Genomic DNA, 21,137 nt, shown 5'->3' with positions numbered 1-21,137 from the left:
CCTTCATCCCACCTCATTCAAATTCTCCACCAATTCCAAAATAGTACTGCAAGACTCCTGTATGGGATTAATAGCAGTCACACCTCTCTTGCCTTAGATTTCATAAGATGCCGCCTGCATCCCCTTCATGCTTTTCATCACCCGGTCCACCATTCATCACAGCAAAGGTCAAACACTACAACCAATCATGAATTCTACATTCTTCCTCAGATCCCTACTTTCTATCCTACAGATCAAGAATCAGCATGCCAGTTTTTGTAATGCAAGCTTCCAAATTATGAAGGCTCGAAAATATTCCAGCACATATACTTTTCAGCAACAATATTAACTGTGTCTACCACTGGGTAGTTAGAGTTAGGATTGTGTTTCCACAGAAAATGCATTTTATGGTTTGCTTATATCTTTGGCGCTGTTTTGATGAATCTTCACAAAGCTTCCCCCCCCAAAAAAAATCTTTGCTCCTTCCTGGAAAGTTTTGTGGTGATCCATCAACTGGGGGCCTCCATCACCCGGGGGCCTCCATCGCCCGGGGGCCTCGGCCAACCAAGGGCCAAGAAAAAAGGTGGCCCCAAAACGCTATTACCCCATCCATTTTTTTAAATAGGAAATTTAGACACATCTACAGCCCAAACAGCTGAACAGATTTGCACTAAATTTGGAAGAAAGCTAGATCTTGGTCCAGAAAGAGAGCCTTTTGTGATATGCTGCAAATCCTTTCAGTAGTTTTTGAGCAATTAATGCTCAAAAACGTTGTATATATGACACTGAAACGCTGACTGATCACATGTTGAGATCTGATTGGCTGCCACCACATCTACAAAGCAGCCATATTAGGACACGGCACAGGCTTAATCACATTTGAAAAAAAAAACCCAGGTGGGCTAGGGCGGGAAAGGTATATATAATACAGGTGGGCATGTATCCCCAAACTTCTTTGAGGCCAGGTGACCACATCCCTTGGCAAAATTTCAAATTAAAATGGTAGATGGACTGCACGGCCCCTCTACCCCAGCCTTAAAAGACCCAATGGATCCCCAGGAGAACATGCCATTTAAAAGGGGATGAGGTCCCCCCCACCTCACCATCCCCAGCTTCTTAAGGCTCTGGGGACCCAAGGCCTTGGGTATCCCATCCCTCGGGCCAGCTCACAAACTGTGTCTTTGGGAGCCTATCCCTGGGAAACAGTAGTTTCTCTGCTGGATTCAGCGCAGGTGAGAAAACTTATGTTTGTCCTGCCGGGCAAGAGCATTTTTAAATCTCCCATAAGGTAGGAGCAAACATGCCTTCCCTGCAGCAGGAGTGTGGCAAAGAAAGTGATGTCTGCTCTTACTCGGGAGATTTAAAATTGCTCCCACAGAGTGTGAGAAGACATTAATGTCCTAGTCCACGATCGTGCTGATAGAGGAACACATGTTGCTTGAGCATGGCAGGATAAGCATAAGCAGCTGCTATAGCTGGGCGGGAGCAATACCGGCTTTCAGAGTATGTAAAGACCCAGCCGGGGCTGTATGGGCCCTGGGCTTCCCCTGCGGCCCCCAGATTACTGCTTAGTGAGTGCCCTGGGAGGGTCCCCTTCCCCTTGTTTGTGGCATTCGGACCCAGCGGGTGGGATACGAGGGGACCTATTAAAGCTCGGGGAGGGGGCTAAGCAGCCCCTCTCCACTTTTTCAATGGAATTCAGCCCAAGGCCAATTCAGGCTCGGGAGTGGGCTGTGCAGACCCCTCCCCAATTTAATGGAATTCAGCCCAGGGGATTGGGTCCCTGGGAGTTTAGGAAAGCTCTGGGTGGATTGTGCACCCGCTCCATGATATACAAATAATTACCTCGAGCAAAGAGGCACTATTTGGCTCATGTAGGGGGCTGAGAGCCCCCTCTCCCCCAAAGATCCCAGGTGGTCGTGGGTCCCAAGGACCACTTGTGGTGCATAACGGGAAGTAACATGCCCCGTACCCTTTGAAAATACTGTTCAAAGGGATCGCGAGGGATGAGGACCCTGGGGCCCAAAGTGGCTTGGGGGGGTGGGCTGTGCTAATGGGGTGGACGCAGTGCCTGGCTGCAGCGTGGGGTTGGCTGCCTGCAGTGGGTTCAAAACAGGGCTTGGCTGGAGGCCAGGCCCTGCGACCAACACCCAGGCAGCATACAGCCAAAGCTCTTGCATGGCTTGAGGTTGTCATTATATAGGTCAATAAAATATTACTTTATGTTAAAAAAAACTAGAAATCCATTGAAAAAAATAAAGGTTAAAATAACGTTATAGTTAAGGGAGAATTTCAGTCCCGACATAACGGTTTAAACGCACAAAACCAATTAAATTCACCAGTTATAGTTACCTCCCACCCTTGCTAACTATCACATTATATCACAATAGATAACTTGAGCGCTTGCAATGTACTGCTAATTACTCCACAAATTACATCACTCATGACATCTATGACATCATTGTTAAAATCACTGCAACATTTGCAATTAAATTATGGATGATAAAACTGTGCATGGTGGGGGCACAAGTTATAGTTACCTAAGGCACGAGTTATAGTTACTTGAGGTAACTATAACTGGTGAATTTCAGTGTATCTGTACGGTTGAAACATTACATTGACACTGAAATTCTCACCTAAGTGTCAGTGGGCGTGCGAGTGGTTCTATAAATGATGTGATCAGTGATGTCATTTGAGAGGTCATCCGAGATGTCATCAGTGATGCCATTGACCATGTCATGAGTGATGTAATATGTGAGGTCACAAGCAGTGCTTTGCGGGGGCATAAGTTATAGTTAGCTCAGCTAACTAACTGCTGAATTTCACTGGTTTTGTATGAGTGAAATCTGAGCTGAACTATAACATCCCTGTAACCTCTGTTTTTTCACAAGGAATTTTTTTTTTAAATATATTTTCTTGTGACTGAAAAGAACAAGGAATAAAAATACAGCTACTCCAATAACAGAACGTACATTAAAATCATAATGGCACAAGGTGGCATGCCTTTTATGGACATTTACTTCTAGATGTATAAACAATTTGCATTCGCACAGGCTCTTCTTAGCATGGAGTCCGCCAAAGTTATGTAAATAGGATAACTGTACTTCACTGCTTTTGGATATTCTTAGTTCTGGGTTTTAGGCCTTGAAAACGGATTGGGAAATGGCAATGCTACAGGCAAGGCTGGCAAAGACTTCTAAAAATGACTGTCCACACTTGAAGGGTTTTCCATTGGACCCACACCAGACCGATCCCAGACAAGTACATAATCAGCCATCCCAGCACTGTTCATATATATTTTTTATACCTGAGACTGCACCATATCATGTGAATGAATGGGTATATTGGTAAAGCACTGCTTTCACTCCAAGGAGCATCTTGGCGCTAGCAGAACAGACCTGTGGGATCTGTGGTAGTGAGAGGTTAGGCTGACACCTGAAATATGTGTCAGATGAGAGATAGCACAGTGTGTCTGGGTCAGCAAAGATCCAGGTTTTTAGCAGTTTTTTTAATATAGGTTCAGATTGTGCCAGTCTCAACTGTGTGGGCAAGGTATTCCAGGCTTTCGGTCCCAGGACGGCCATTGCCTTCCCCCCTCTAGATTTCAGACGAATTGGAGGAGGTGCCAAGAAATTTCCCGAAGATGATCACAGAAGGCGTTGGGTGGTTTAGGGACTGATTCTGGACCTTAGGTATTTTGATCCCGTAGCCCTGGTAGCCTTGTAGGTGATTATTAGAATTTTGAAAAGAATCCTTTTGTGAATCGGTAGCCAGTGCAGGGTTTTGAGTGCTGCAGCTGAAGAAGAACCCTTAGGTAGCTTGAGTACTAACCTTGCTGCAGCGTTTTGGACCACCTGTAATCTTTTCAAACCAGTCTTTTTCGCTCCTGCATACAGGCTGTTGCAGTAGTCCAGACGAGACAGGACCAATGCAACGGCGACTGTCTTCGTAGCGCTCATAGGGAGTAGATCGAGGAATTTTCTCAGGATCTTTATTGTGTGGAAACACAAACCTGCCACGGCAAGAGCTTTTGTGGAAAGATAATGTGGGATCAAACTTGATCCCTAAATTCCTCCATGTGTCTACTGTGTTTGGAGGTGGAGCCATATTTGGTGGCCACCACTGTTTGGGTGTGAAAAATGTGATTTTCCAAACAACATGATTTCCGTTTTTTGGCTGTTATATTTATGATGGTTGAGTTTCATTCAGTCCATGACTGCAGTTACACAGTGATGAAATTTCTCTTCAGTCAAAGTGGAGTTTTTATCGAGGGTAAGAATTAGCTATGTATCATCCACGTATGAATTGTATTCGATGTCAAAGGTGTCCACCAGGGTAAGCAGCAGTGTCATATAAAGATTGAACAAGGTTGGGCTCAGGGACGAGCCCTGAGGGACCCCTGATGACAACTGTTTTTTTGTGGATTTGTAACTACCCAGTGTTACTATATTATGCCTGTTTTCTAGAAAAGATGATAGCCAGGCCAGCGCCTTTTTGGTTATGCTACTATTTGCAAGCCTATATCTCAGAATATCATGAGAGACCCTATCAAAAGTGACCGATAAGCCTAACAGAATCAGTACCGCATTTTTGCCCTGATCTAGGGCGAACTTTAGGGTTTCAGTTATGTGAAGCAGCACCAATTCTGTTGAATGGCCAGGTCTAAAACCTGATTGTTTGAGGTGTAAGATATTTTTTGGCTGCAAAAAGTCATGAAGTTGTCTATCTGCTACTTTCTCTGCTATTTTGCTCAGACATGGTAGCATGAAGATAGGTCTGAGATTGGAAAGGGTGATAGGGTCTGGAATTTTCTTCTTTTGTAGTGGTTTTACAGCCACAATCTTCCAGTTGTCCGGTACGCTCGACAACATGAAAGAGGAATTAATTATGTGATTAATAGTTGGATTTATAATGTCCACAAGAGCATGCAAACATTTTGGGGGGCAGGGATCAAAGGGTGAACCTGACTTAGAAGAGAGAATGGCTTGGCTAGACTGTTAAAGACTGATCTCCTTGAAGCAGGTGAATTCCGTTCTAGTTTCTGGAGCTTGTGCCTTGCTGGCCAAGGGGATTATTTCTGTGAAGTCTTTTTTTAGGTGTATGATTTTGTTTTCAAAGAATTCAGCAATTTGGGCACATAATCCCTGTGAGGCTAAATTTTTTGTACTAGAATTTTTGGATCCGTGTAAGATTTCATGATATTAAACATGGTTTTCTGATTTGCTTCTGCCCGATCGATTAGGTTGTATGTATGTATGTATGTATTGCGACTTATATAGCGCACGTATCACCCGAAGGCATCAAGGCGCTTGCCTTGGGAACCCGTCCTGGCTTTTCCCTGTGAGATAACCCCTACTGGGTATCCCCAGGGTGAAAGCCAGGCATCCCGCAGCGGGTGGGCCACCGTAGTGGAGATTAAGCAACTATTGCCCAGAGTTGCAGAGTGGGACCCCATGATTAGAATAGGCACCGAGGCGAGAATTATCGAGTCCGTGGAGATTTTGGGCTCAGGACCCTGCCGCGTCGGGAATTGAACCCTGGTCCCAGGCCAGACCTCTGCATCAGGGTCTGCCGCTCTAATCAGTGAGCCACACTCCTCCACAGGTTAGAATAGTATACTATTGTTTCTATTATAATATGTTGATGGTATACTCTAAGCGCTGCTTTGAAAGATAAAAGTTCTTCTGATTTATAGTTCTTTCTCCATATTCTTTCCAATCTCCTTCATTGACCTTGTAAGTCTTTAAGACGAGGGGTGAACCAGGGAGCAGAATTTGTATTAATGGTGTTTGGTGTTTGGTGTTTAATGATGGCATGGCTCTGTGGGAGTTGTCAAGAAGGGAGAACCAAGAAAACTGAAATTCTTCCTTACTCTGCCAATGTTGCTCTCCATCCTTCCCAACTGGTGTAAAACTGATCCAAAGCCACAAATATGCTGGGAGAGGGACAATGAAAATAGAGAAAATTTACCTATGCCTCGAAATATTTCAACATATTATTGAAGTGAAACAAGATAAACAGAACCTTATTGGTTTATCCTGGCAATTACTTATGCCTTTTATTTATTCAATTTAAATAAAGTTTTTTTGATCGTGAATTTGCAGAAAAAGAGTACATTATCAACTAGACAGTATGCCAAATTATTATAATACAGTGTGAACACAAACATAAATCATATAGTGTAAGCACAAACATAGATTATACTATACATATATACAAGTATTCAACAATTGAATGCATTTACAAACAGAGATGATTGCAATGAAAACCATTAATATATACATGATTAATCATTCCTATTCCGTTCATTCAGGGGTTAACAGATCCTTACAAGGCTTAATTTTGAACCCCAATAATTTAATGTCTCTAATTAGGTAAGGAATTGAATGCCTTTTTGGGAATGAATGCCATTGCCGATGCGTTTCGAGTCCTGGTATTTCAATTACAGGGCTCTCTTCAGGGCAGGATTAATCATTTCCATAGGAGACTTCGTGTTGCCAAAGTAGCGCTGGCCTACTTAATGTCGTGAAAGCTGTGGGCACCCTTCTTGTCAGGTTAATGCTGGGTGATGTATGCCTTGTTAATCACCAGTACGAAGCGTTCAAAAGAATAACTTCACAGGGTGTGTATATTACCATTGCGGGAACTACAGTGAAGGTTGCCGCTGCCCTCCGGTTTGCTTATTTTAGCGCTTGCTTTACATATTGGAAAGCTAAATTCCTCATGGCGTCTCCTCCAGTGCGGTTTGTGTAGTCTGTGTCTAGTCTCATTCATGGTCCCATCATCACTGTAAGAATGAAGGTATATGAGAAGTGCTACCTGTCCTGTATGTTTATTCTACTTATTTATGAAACTGCTTCTATAGCATTAATGTACTGTCAAATATTTGAGAGCTCTACAATAACCTATTAGCAATAAACTGTCTGTCTCTATATTATTGCCTGAGCTGTTGCCTCTAAGAGAATATGTGCTTTTTATATGACTTACTTACTCTCACCAAATCACACATGAAGCAAGGTTTCCATTGAGGTGATTCCTCCTCACTTTGTTCTGTCTCTACAGAGTAACAGCGGTCTCTCTTTTACCCATGTGCCATATTATGTTCCCAAATGAGATGTTTTCTGGTTGTTTGTTACCACTTAATTTTGGAACCATCTTTGTGGGAAAAACATCAGACTGCAGCTTGGTTCATCATAACAAATCTCAACAATCCAGCCTACAATGTGCATTTTCATGGGAATATTTATCCAGTGAGCGATGCTAATGAAAGGCAAAGGTGAAAAGACCTGACTCGGTCACTAATTCAATCTGAGGCTGTAGGGCCTGTTCCTGGTCAAACAACCTCAAATATCTCAAGTGGGAGCATGCAAGTAGGTACTTGGTCTCAGCAGGTCAGCAACTGGTCTAAATCTCACCATCAACCAAGTTCAGGTGGCAGTCCACTGATTTATGCATGCACAACTGTGCTGCAGCCTACCAGTCCACCTGTTATCTCACACTGATGAGTCGTGCAGTTGCCTTGCTCATCAGCTGTCTACCATTACTCAAATTTACACCAGTTCTAGGGCTTGACTTTCCCCATTATCGCCCCGCGTTGTCCATGAGTAAGGCTAAGGTGAAGTGGGCATTGGCCCTGGAACATGGTGAGGTGGATTGGTGATGAAGGTAGTACACTGAGGTGGAAAGGAGTATAGTGGGTGGTATAGTGGCTCTTCTCAGTAATCATAATTGCATAGGAAATGTGATGCAATGAAATATGGAGATTCAGGTTAAGTGCTGCTTTGCATCAGTTAGGCAGGTAAGAGTAGAGTACACAGAGGAAAAACAAAGGAGAACTGTGAGTAGTCCACTGAGAGATTGAGGGTCCACTAAGAAACAATTTGTAGAACAGTGAACGACACCTAGAGCAAAATTAGAGGTGGTGTCAGTTTTCTCCCAGCAACAGAACATTAAAGACACTCAATTTCTCAAGGGCACAGTCTGTCTAATAAGTGGCCAGCCCTGTACACAATATGAAAAGACTGAGTTAGTCTTATCTGAAACTAATCTCAGGCTTAACTCCATACACCATATTATATCTATATCACAATGCAGCCAAATGTATTTTGTTTGCCTAAAACGTAAGACATACAATATGAATAGAAAACTAGTGCAGCAAGGTTATTGATAGCTACAACTTAAAAGTAGTTGTTGTACCTCTGGTGTGTCAATGTCATGTAGAGGGGAGTCAATTTCTTCATCATCACTCCCTTTTCTTTTCCTTCTATTACGAAGAGTCTGGATTAGATTTTTGTGAAAATCACAAATGTAAAGATGCTTTGCCTTAAATATAAAATACAAAAATGCAGTTATATAAATGTAGTAGGTGTTTACTGATCACATGTAGTTAATTAAAGAAAATACTTGAAGACATTCAAAGCACGGAAAGAAAACATAAAAGCCACTGAATATAATAAACATGAAATAAACTAGTAGAAACAGCTGAAGTTACATATGAGCAAGGGATATTCCAACACCAGCTTAGAGAATTAAAAAAACTCTCCAGGTGCCGTGGAACCGTGGTGTGTATAGCTGTGTACACATTGCATTAATGAGGACAAAAGTGGAAAATGAAAAAAAAATTCTCTGTTAAAAAGATAAGTTAATTAATGTGTGTGGAGTCTTGGGGGGCGAAAGGCACTTTGGGGGATTTTATAGATATGTATAAATGTTTTTGTAATAATGTAAAAAAGGCATTATATATTATTGATGTATATACTTCTAATTTGATTTGTAGCCCTGATGAAGTCCATCGAGGATGAAATGCATTGGCTGGGGTGACTGGAAAATGTCATCTATTGAACTCCTGACCGTTGAATCTCACTTCTTGTTCATCATAGTTATATTTGTGAACATTGAGTTGCCTGAATTTGGGGCGGAAACAAAACAATATAGTAGACGCTAATAATAGTGTGGCTTCTAGGCAGTGGGGACCTCTCGTCAGCATTTGACACGGTCAAACATGAGAACTTGCTGGAGCTGCTAAGCACTAGAATGGGTCAATCGGGAACTGTTCTCAAATGGTTTTCGTCCTTCCTTCACAACCGGTCTCAGAAGTTCAAGATCGACAATGTGCTATCTACACCTGTGCCTGCAGATCTAGGTGTTCCACAAGGATCCTCCCTCTCCCCCACACTGTTCAACCTCGTCATGGAACCGCTCGCCACCTTGCTCCAAGCTTCCAATGTCCAATTCCACATGTACGCCGACGACACACAACTTTACCTAAAGCTACAATCCCCAGAAGATATCAAACATCTGAATTCCACGCTTATTAACACTCAATCTTGGCTGGCCGATAATCACCTCAAACTAAATGCTCTGAAAACTGAGTTCCTACTCATCTCACCCCCGGCGAAAATTTCCACCACCCAAACCTGGCTCAATAACCTAACAGCACTCAATGTCCAACCTACCATCGTGGATTCGGCGAAATCCCTAGGCATCACACTCGACGCCAAGCTCAACATGCAGCAGCACGTTAGCAAAGCCACAAAAGCAGCTAATTTCCAAATCAACACACTGAGGAAAATTAAACCCTTCCTCCCTGCCGAAGACTTCCAAACTGCTGTACAAGCTTTAGTCATCCCTCGAATAGACTACGGAATTGTGGCCCTCAGCGGACTCCCGCTATCCACAACAGCACCCTTAAGAGCCTCCCTGAACGCTGCCGCGAGACTCATTACTGGCTCAAGAAAACATTTGCATATATCCCCAGACTTAAAGTCTCTAAAATGGCTACCCTTTGAAGCCAGAATACAGCTAAAAATTGGAGTTATGACACACGCGGCCATGCACCACAATGCACCCAACTACCTCGCTCAAAAGTTGTCTATATCAGGAGGTTCGAGATCCAATAGAAGTACAAAAAATCTACTCCTGAAACCTCGTAGATTCCGGAAAGAGAAAACATACAAGCACTCCTTCTCAGGAATGGCACCCAGGATCTGGAATGCGCTCCCTCCTGAAACCAGGCTTATCTCCTCCACTGCACTCTTCAAGAAAGAGGTGAAAACCATCCTTCTGGCCAAGATCTCCTGAACCTTATAGGTGCTGGATCAGAGACTCTGCATTGCTTTGTATCACTGTTCACCTTGTCCTTTGGCACTATACTTCTACTTGATGGGGACACTACTACGCTACTCTCTTACCACCGACCAATATATGATACACGTTGGTTTACTGATTCACTCTCCCGATGCCCCCACTCAGTGTTCTCTCTATACTAAAACATTGGTATAAGCCATCCACACACCCAAGGTGTACCTGAACACCTCGGTAGTGGGATCAATGACTTGTGCCGTCTGATATTACTTGTTTACCTGATTGTATACTGATATGTTTTATGTATGTTATTATTATCCTACCATGTTAGTGACTATTATACTGCTCCCATTTTCTCTGTTCATTCCTACTGCCCCTACCCTGTCTTTGTGAAGCGCTCTGATATCTGTAAGGATCTTGTTCGCGCTATACAAAACTTTGAATAAATAAATAAATAAAAAGTAGAGGTTGGGATCACTGAAGATATTTAGAACGATACACTTGCGCAACGGTAGGGCCTACACTGCTTTTGCTTATCTTTGGTCTACTGCCTATAATGCGAGCTGCAGCCCTCAGCTCTGCGGTAAATTGGAAACCTGTGCCCTTTCATAGCCAGCACAAACAATGCCCAGCTGCTAAAACAGTGTCTGTACACATTCTGGAACGAAGGCGGTAAAATAGGAAAACAAAAAAAGAAAAAATAGAAAAGAACATGGGGAAGAGAAAGACAGGCAAGTAAGCTAACCCAGCATTGTTAGCATGGGTTTATGGGAAGATATAATTAAGAAATGGCCAGACTAGCTGAGCTCGGTGGGCCATGCTTGTTATCAGTACCCATGTATATGTATGTTTATGTCCTGCATGTCAAGGAGGCTTTAATTATTTTGCATATTACCATTTTATAGCACCTAATACCTGTAAAATAATACGTTTGTAGGTTAAGGGTTTACAGAGAGTCCTACAAGGAAGAGTTCAGGTTTACCGCAAGAGGTTATTTAGAGTGCTCCAAATATGTTGCAGTGTTTCATTGCTCTGCTTCAGCATGAAAAAAGAGGGGATTTAACAGAGAGAGAGTTGTATATCTGTATATTTTTAACGATTTTATGGTAATTTGGGGCCAATGTTTAAAGTAAGAGAAGGGCTGGCCAATTAGTAATGTAGTCTGTGGAGTCCATGGCCTTACATCTGGTTGCACTACCGCTAAGAACACGTCTACATGCAATTGTGTAATTGTGAGAAACAGAACCCAAAATAGGTTCAGTGTGTCAGAAAACAGTCGATTGATAAAGCACAGTGTCCGTTGAGACGACATGTAAACATTTGCTTTTAGGAAAAAGTTAACATTTCAAGAACACGTTTGTCAAAGTGATACAATAAACCTTCTTTTAGTGGCTTGTCAACAAGTGAAAATACACATATATTTTTAAAAGGCATGTGGGGTGCAAATCTTGAATCACGTTTTACAACCAAAGGGCTGTGCATCGAAGCTGGGTGTGACGTACCACGCTTAAGCTTAGGGCAGTGCCCCAGTGCATGTGCAGCAGGTAGGTTTGTTAATCATGCCATGTCCAGCTAACTGTAATCCACGGGGCGTGGATCCCGCCCAGACACATGTTCAGCCTGGAGCACCAGGGCAAGTCCCAAACCGTAAATCAGTCTTGCACCACTGAGATTAGGTCTGCCTGAAGCAAAGCGTCTATATGTGCATGCGGGCGGGCGCATTTGTGTATGCTTGTCTGCCTTAGTCAGAGACAATGAGAGGATGTGGCCTAAAGGTCAGAGCTGTCGACCATGGAGCTGAGGAACCAGGTTAGAGTCCCGGCATCAGCTCAACTTAATCTCTCTGCACCTACCAAAAATTAATGTGTCCTTGTGTAACGGAACTGGTGCTCATGTAAAGCACTCCAATGACTAAGAATCGAGTTCACGCTATATAACGCTGCAAAATAAATAAATAAAGACAAGACTTCGCGAGTGAGTGTGTGTGTGTGTGGGGGAGCAACACGAAGGAACAACAGTAAACGGAGAGGAGTGAAGTGCAGCTGTCCTGAATAAGAAACAAGCTGCGATGGGCAGCAGGTGTTGTTCTGGAACAGGCTCTGAGGACTAAGTGAACAGGGCGCATGGGGGAGGAGACTGGGAGAAGCAGCGAGGAGAGAGCCAAAAGAGAAAGTAGTGCACTAAAGCAAAACATATGGCCATAGTGAAATGATCCATATAGGAGGGACAGTCTCCAGGGTGGAACAAAACAGCCCAAAGGCAGGACAAATGTATGCTATTGGCCAACAATAACAAAGGAAATTGTAAAGGCAGAGGAAAGAACCAACGGTATGCGCTGAGCGTGTTTAAAAGTCCATTTCCAGATACAGCATGCCTCGCAGCAGCGCATGCGCTGCTTAGGCTCAACCTAAAAAAAAAGAAAGTCATGATGACAGCTACGGCAATCCATTGACATGTATACACTTGGGTGCCATTGGCTCTAATATTTTATTTACCGATCCAAGATGGTGGACGCCACTTAGATCAGTAATATATTTTTTTTAAAAGAAAGAATTAGCACAAAAGAGCTAACTTAAAACAAACATTGACAATGCCAAAAAGGTCTTCATTTTTTAACGTGAGTGATAAGCTGCTGGCCTCATCAATGTTGGTCTGTAAAGTTAGCAACAGATCACTTTAGGGTTAAGAGGTCTCATTTGGGCTAGTATGTTACAGAGAATGTCTCTGTAATCTTCCATACCCTCTTTTTGCTAAATAAACATATCTAACTATCTATATTTATTTATCTAACTAAGGGCTAGATGTAGCTAATTCCCATTTACAGACTCTTAAATACCGAATTTTACCGATTCGGTATTTAAGAGTCTGTAAATGGGAAGGGGCAGATTTAGGTAATTCCGAATTCAGGAATACCGATTCTGTAAGATTTGGTATTTACCGATTCAGTAAATACCGAATCGGTATTGCCCATTGATTCCTATGGGCCATGAAGCCCATAGGAATCAATGGGCAATACCCATTCGGTATTTACCGAATCGGTAAATACCGAATCCTGCAAGGGTGCAGGGGGTGTCACTTTGACACCCTCTAGCACCCCAAGTACAGACTTGTGTGACATGTGGCACACATACATGCCCTAAGGGCATGTCTGTGTGTCACATTGCACAGGTGTGCATGCACAGATGTGCATGCGCACCTGAATTCGGTATTTTACCACACAATAGGATTGTGTGGTAAAATACCGACTCTTAAGGGCCTGTGGCACTCTCAGGAGTGTCAGCTACATATGGATTTACCGATTAGGTAAATATACCGAATCGGTATTTTACAAAATCGGTATATTCACCGAATCGGTAAAATTACCGATTCTTAAAATTACATGCCCCTACATCAGAAAACCCAAATACCGGTCGGTAACGGCCGAAATCGGTCGTTACCGACCGGTATTTGGGCTCCTACATCTGGCCCTAAGAGTCAAGCTTCACACTGCATATTGTACACCACTATACTGTTGCTAATCAACATGGTACAGCATACCGACCTCCATGTCCAACATCCAAGTATGCAGCTTAATACAAAGACATCGCAAATGATCATTTAATACTGCTTTTTTTAAGTCTTTGCTGCCATATAGTAGACGGTATTCAGGTGCAATAACTACTGGCACTACATTGTATTCTACAAGGAATATATTACTGGGCTGTCCATTTTCCGCTTCTGTCCTAGGACTGTATTCGGCACATTGTTCATCTCGATTCCAATTCCAGCAACACGAATTACAGCTTTAACAAAAGTAACTGTCCAATGAAGTGAGGGAGGCGAACTAGAATGAAAGTTGCACTTTGGGTTTTACTTTTATTTCATGGCTTCTTTCTCTGACTTTTCTTCCCTCCACCCTCCCTCCCCAACAAAGAGCAGAGCATACACTAAATTACATTGATATCAGATCGCCATAATACTAACATCTTATTAACAGCTAGGCAAAGGAGGAAAGAAAAGAGACCCAGAAAGAATAACAAACAAAAAACCAAGACCCCCCCCACCCAAATATGTCAAACAGCAAACAAATTGTTTATAGTATACAGTCATCAAAAGCAGGCCTAACCCCCCCCCCCCCCCCCATTATCTACCCTGGTCTTGCCAATCAATACCACCAAGTGAACCCGTCACCCAGTTAATCATAGGGCACCATATTGTTTTACCACGCTTCCTGGCTCCCCTACCAAGTTATACAATGACCTTTCCCCATTGTAGATACACATTAATCGACCAAACCAGGCATGAAACGTGGTAAGCTCTGCACTTTTCTAAACTGTAACAATTAACAATCGGGCTACTGACACACATATAAAAACAAAATAGGTCTGGGTCAAACTATTATCCATTCGGCTGTCGTACCCCAAAGGCAGCAATGATGGGCTTATACTTATCTCCCTCCCAAACAGCTTTTTCGAATATAGTTCAATGCCTTGTTTCAACGGCAGTAGCTTCACCCACCCATAAAACATATTAATCAAATCTGTGGGGCCTTCGCCACACCTACTACACTTATCGTTTTCCCTCAAACCCCATCCAAATGGCCTTGCAGGGGTATAATACAAGTTAAAAATTGTTTTTCCAGTGCCAATCTTTCAAACTCAATGAGAGAAAGACCTTGGCACCCAACCCTATGGACATGTACAATTCCACATCCCCTTCCCCTAATCTACTCATCCAGTTTGATTCTATCTTCTCCAAGTCATCTGGGGTAGTGTCCCTCAAAAGAATATATATTTTTCCAATCCTATGATCTGGATTTCTTAAGTCTCCAAAATGAGTAGCCTTTCTGAAGAGATCTCGCTGTCCTTACCTGGTCTTAAATATTCTTTCACTTGTACATACTTAAAGAAAGATCCATCAACTACCCCAAAAACATGTTGGAGCTCCACAAATGTATACGTGATCAGATTGTTCCCATTGTCTGCCCATCCCATCATATAAATTGGCTGGAAAAATTGGGGATCGCCTCAAGGTAGTGTATCTATTGTATCGCCTGATCTTCGTTGGCTTTCGAAGCTTCTTGCACACCCTTTATTCAGCAGTCACCGACTTGAACCGTACTTTTAAAAAATAACTCTGCTCTACCTGGCGAAGAAGAACCCCCAAGCTGCTTTAACAAGTGCTAATTCATAGATGGTAGGTTGAATTACACCATCCTGCTGATCCTCCCAGTTCCAACTCCCTTTGTGAACAATAACCTCATTTGTCGGAGAAGAGCTGCCCAATGAAACAATAAAAAGCTAGGAGCTGCCCACCCTCCCCGTTCCTGTGAAAGGATTAAAGGCTTAAGGGATCTCCTAACCTTCTGATAGTTCCATATAAAATGAGAACATATGGCGCCGAATTTCTTAAGTATCGGGCCATCCACCTCGAGAGGGATAGAGCAAAATAAATGGAGCACCTTAGGCAATACTAACATTTTTAATACATTGCACCTGCCAATAATGGATAAGTGCAGCCCATTAATATAATTCAAATCTGTGTCCACTTTGCCACTCAATGACTCTAGATTGATATGATAAATAGTAGATACATTAGGATTGATCTTAATCCCAAGATAAATTGCAGCTTCCGTATGGCGAACATCTTTGAATACGATATTGTCTGAACAGGTAATGCGTTTTTTTTTGTTCCATAGCAAATAATCAGATTTACTCCCGAACTCCCCTGCAATTTGCTCTTATCGCGGCTATATATCTTTCTCAGGATCAACTGTAATCACTGAAATGTCACCTGCATATGGCAATACCTTAGTGTTGTATCCATTAATACTAACCAGCTTTATACCTTGACTTTTAGCAACTGGTACTATAAAAGGGGCTATATTGAGGACAAACAGAATTGGGGAGCAGGGGCATCCCTGCATAGTCCCCCTTGTGATTTCAATTCTCCTTGACTCTCGACCCATTATTTGCAGCCTAGCATAGGGGGTCGTATATAAAGCTTTTACAGATTCAATAGAGCATGGACAAAATCCTTTCAACTCCATAACCCGCCAGAGATACCCCCATGAAAATCTATCAAACCATTTATCTACGTCATGGAGGATCATAGCCATCCGATCACCTCTAGTTTCAACAAAATCAAATAAAGTTACCACTCGTCTGATATGATCCGTTGTTCCTCGCCCGGAACGAATCCATGTTGCCATGGCATGCCCAGGTTGGCTATGATCTCCCCTAAACACAGCGCTAACATTTTGGAGTAGAATTTGGCATCTGAGTTCACAAGAAGATAGGCCGATACGAGGCTGGAATATCCACGGGCTTCCCCTTTTTTGGAAAGACAATACAATCCATGCCATGCCAAGATGCAGGGGATTCTTCACTATGTTGAACATCTAGAAACAAATCTAACAAAAATTGAGGTATTTCTACCTGTAAAACCCTATTCAGCTCAAGGGAGATCCCCTTTGGCCCGGCCGCCTTCCCTGCAGCCATTGAACGTAGTGCAAACATTACTTCTTCCAAGGTGATATCCTCCTCTAATTCCCTACAGACATCAGGTCCTCAATGGCAGTGCCCTTCCACGATCCCATCTTCTCCCCCCAGGCTGGAGTCACGTATGCCTCTCAGATATAGTGCTTTATAGAAATCTTCAAAAATGTTAATGATATCCCTAGGTTTGGTGACATACGACCAACCGTTATTTTTAATTTCTCAATACGATTTCTATTTTCCCTTTGTCTAGTACGCAACGCTAGAATTTTACCTACTGACTCGTCATACACAACTCATTTTTGTAAACATGGAGGCACTCCACCACCATCTTAAGATAATAGCTGCTTATCTAAGCTTTGACTGCGATGAATTCGAATAATATGTGCCCTTCCTCCTGCGAAATCTGCTTCGTGTGACATTCTTCCAGCGTTCCTAGCTTACTGTAAGGCCCTCTGATTTCACGTTCTACTTCCTTCTTTCTAGACGCAAAAAAGCTAATGACCTACCCTCTAAGTTCTGCCTTGAAAGAATCCCAAACCACTCCCCTAGAAGCGTTATAGCTATTTGAATCGAAATATTCTACCACCGACTCCCTAATCTGTTTGATAAAAGAACTATTCAGAAGCAGTTTTTTATCAAAAGACCATTTTGCTTGCATTTTAATACAACCCTGTCCTTCAATTTCCAGTATTAAGGGGTTGTGGTCGGAAAACACTCCCAGTAATTTGCTAATATTAACACTACTCAATATTCTGTCTGAAACCAAGAAATAATCTTACTGGACTATTTTGCTATGTGGTGCCAAAAAGTACGTAAATCCAGGAACCGGGGTCCTCGGAGTATCCATCAGGCCATGGCTCTCCATGAGTGACGCTAAAGCCTGCTAAACCCGCGGTTTCCTCCCCTGATATTTGGTATTCCAATTTCTTCCCACCTCGAGATGTATATTTAGGCCTTCACATATAATTTAAAGAGATGGCCAAGAAGCTAATTCAACCTTAAAATTTCAGCCGCTTGCTGTCGCTTAACTTTATCATTTAGACCCACTACAATAACAGAGCAAATAGTTAATTTACCCATTTGGGATGCAAGGCCTTGCCGCTACATCCACCCTTTACCATCTAAATGTAAAAAAAATCCTTGGAAATCCCTATTTGCCCGTATTGCAATTTGCTCACTTTTTAAATGTTAACTTTTTTATAGTCCCACTATGTTCCCCCCTGCACCCAAACCCCCCCTTCCCAACCACCCTCCCAACACCCTCCAGCCTACCACACCCCTGCACCCATAAGTAGCTAACAGACCATCCATTGGTCTGTGATGATGAGAAACACAGTCTCCAGCTGACCACGGAACCACTGACAATACATCGTAATACTATTATTCCAAATAGTATGTAATGAAAAACCAAACAAACAAGGAAAAGAGAAGGATGAATGATTTTAAACTATACAAAACCCAAATAATGAGAAACTCTTCCACTACGCCTTCCTTCCCGGAAAGCTGAACAATTAAGATACCGAGCTCCAGAACCTGTATGCTCATTTACTCATTTGCTGCATAAATTCTTTGGCTTTGGTATCAGACCTAAAAAAAAACTGTGTCCTGTCGCCCAAATCACTTTCAAACGTGCCGGGTTCAACAGGAAAGCATTAACCCCTTTGTCTTGAAAAGGTTAAATATGTTGTCGCAAACGCCATCTCTGCTCCACCCCTATATGGCAAAAGTCAGGCCGAACAAAGAAGGAGCAATCCCCTATGGGGCGTTTGGCCTCGAGCCTGGATTTTTCAAAGAATGCCTGCCTCAGGAGAAAATTCCCTAGATACACTTGTATAGCGTGTGGTTTCCTGTCTTTCCTTGCCGGCTGTTTCTGTACAAAAGGGACCAGATGAGCCCTGTACCTCCTGGTCCCAGTTCCATTCCTCAAGCTCAGGAAATGCAGGACAAAACAGATCTACCATAAAAACATGGGTGTCTGATCCCTCTTTTCCTTCTGGCACACTGAGCACCTGTAAGCTGTTACCTCTTTGTCGGTTCTCCTGTTACTCCAATTTCCACTGAAGGTCTAAGACTTGAGCATTGTGGGCCTTTATCAGAGACAGGCTACCACCACGTTAAGCTAAAGAGCAGTGACTCTGGTGTCAATATCCGTAAAGCACTCGCTTTATCGCCCTACATGATTTGGCCACTCTCCGAACCACCCCTTGAAGAGTGCGGATCACCGCTTGTGATCTTCGAACACCCAAGCGGGTCTCTACTCTATGAGACATGATGCACTGGTAAATCGAGTCAAGTAAGGGGGGGCCAGAGTATGGAGCCTCTTGACCATTACCAACCGCTGCCCCCACCAGCTGATCAGTTAGTGAGCAATCCCATTTAAGCCCTTTCCCCCCCGACTAAAGCTTGCCGCTCATGTTTGCCTACTTTCCGTGAAATAGATGGGGTAGGGCCACCCGCCTGATCCTTGGGCACACTATCACTTTCACTGAAGTCAATAAGTGATTCCGAGCCGTCGGCTGACCAGTCAGCTCCATCTGATAAAAAAAAAGCAGTCATTCATGTTGAGATCCGTCCGAGGGTAAGCCTGTGCTGATTAGGGCTGATTCATCGCAAAGCATTGCCTTCTCCAAATCTGAACTTAACAAGGAGACTGCCAGTTCTTGATTTAGTCCCCCATTATTAGGCTTAACTAATTTTTTAGAAGTTACCTTGCCTGCTGTACTGGGTCCCTCTTGAGCCAAACTCACAGTTGGAACAGCTTAGTGGGGGCTCGTCTCTGCAGGTTTGGTAGACCAATTTAAACTTGTATCGAACGATGTCTCCTTAATTACAGAATTTACTTCGGCCGTCTCTTGCTGCCTTGGTCCCCCTGCAGTACTCGCTACTCCACGAAGTAGCTCTGGGGCCGTAGCTCCCAGCGTGCGCTGTGAGTACGGGGGCTCCCACTCACCTTCTCTCCAGCCATTGCTAAGCAAACATCACCCACTCTGCCGTGGCTCCACTCCGGAACCAACCAAAGCCGGTAAAACCGTCTGAACCACTAAAGCGGCTACACCTTTTGCCCTCAGACTGCCTGCTCTGGCGCCCGCTGCCTTCGGACCCATTCTGTTCTCCTGAACATAATGAGAACATCAGCTGTTATGGATCAAAGCAGCTGTAAGCAAACGCTGACAGGCGGGAAGAAACTTCCTCCGCAACAATGTATCTACACGTCTCCTGTCGGTAAGCCGTATCAATATTGCAGCTGTATGCCAAAACTTGATTGCAGCAACCGCCAGCATACGCTACATCAGGGTTTGTTTGCTTTATTTCGTTACTTCATTCTCCTCCATGAGTTACAACTATTTACCCGGTGGCAAGTCCCAGAGGGTTGCATGACTTTATAACGCATTCTGTTGTAACGCATGCCTTTACCACACATGCGTTACAACGCAAAGGCCATCACCACGCATATCCTTTACCACGAAAATTACTTTTACACGCATACTTTTACAACCATTATCGTTGTTAAACTATGCATGTCAATGGCATTTTCATGTTAAAGGATGTTCACCGTAAAAACTTCCCTTTTAAATTCACCCTCCACGACACCACCCCCTCATTTCTCCTTACCTCTCCTCTCCTTGATCTTCTGTGATGACGTTGTACGTCGTTAAGAGGAAGTGGAAGTGTTTTTCCGTTTTCTCTTTCGACGCCAATTGCCTCCGTATCTTTTTCTTTATACTTTTTTCAGGTGCGTTTTTTATTTTTATTTTGGGGGGTGCCCCCCCAAGCCCCGTTTTTTTAAACCCACACTTTTTTTTGTGGGAGGGAGAGACCACCCCAAGCCCCCCCGTTTTTTTTTTTACTTAAGCCTTTACTACAAATTTTGTAGTGAATGTATGTGTGGTAAAGGCTTCTCGTTGTAACCACGCATGCTTTGTAATGCATGCGTGGTTATGGTTATGCGTGGAAACGGCCGCGTTGTAGTGGCCGTTTCCCGTCCCAGAGATGTGTTACGATTGCTCTGACTTTTCAAATCTAAATCCTTCACATTCACAAAGGGATCACAAGCATCAAGGAATTGGAATTTAACCATGCATTAAAATGCTTTTGAATCCAGGTAGTTTATAGTAGGTTAGGGAAAACAAACTTTCTTGATGCCTCTTTTAGCGCACTTTGAACTAAAAATAAAATATTAAAATGTAGCTCTTGTTGCAGGAGAATGCATGCTGCAATCTTCATGCTCTTAGAAACTAATGGTAGTTTGTAACAGAGTTACGTTTCACAGCATTATGGGTGGCACTGCCCTGCTTACAGAGGTGTTACACCTGTTTCTTGCTGCACTGTAATGAAAAATAGGAAACCAATTATTGTCCCTATCAAATTCCCACCATACAGTTTTGAGTTACAGAAATTCTAGTATCTTATAGATTTCTAAACAATAAAAGGTGTAATAAGTCATTTTGTAAAAAAAAGTACAAGACCAGGTACAGTAGAGTTAGTCTATTCCCCATCGCCTTATGAACCACTTTAGAGCATGCTTGTGAAAATAATGGGCACGATCCACAACCTGCTTTGCCTAGTACGTAAAAGTAGTATTACAGCAGAATTATT

At 43.0% G+C, this 21,137-nt stretch overlaps 1 protein-coding gene across 2 annotated transcripts in view; it reads right to left on the bottom strand.

Moving 5' to 3' along the window:
• The window catches only part of SAP30 (Sin3A associated protein 30), a 154,694-nt gene that overhangs the window by 94,700 nt on the left and 38,857 nt on the right, over positions 1 to 21,137 (bottom strand). For both annotated transcript variants that reach the window (XM_078677076.1, XM_078677074.1), the window contains exon 2: positions 8,176 to 8,301. In XM_078677076.1, the coding sequence (XP_078533202.1) occupies positions 8,176 to 8,301 (126 nt within the window). The remainder of the gene's footprint in view (positions 1 to 8,175; positions 8,302 to 21,137) is intronic.

The sequence above is a fragment of the Lissotriton helveticus genome, chromosome 2_1 (assembly GCF_964261635.1).
Source record: "Lissotriton helveticus chromosome 2_1, aLisHel1.1, whole genome shotgun sequence".
Classification (NCBI taxonomy): Eukaryota; Metazoa; Chordata; class Amphibia; order Caudata; family Salamandridae; genus Lissotriton; species Lissotriton helveticus.
This window is presented reverse-complemented; position numbering and strand designations above follow the sequence as displayed.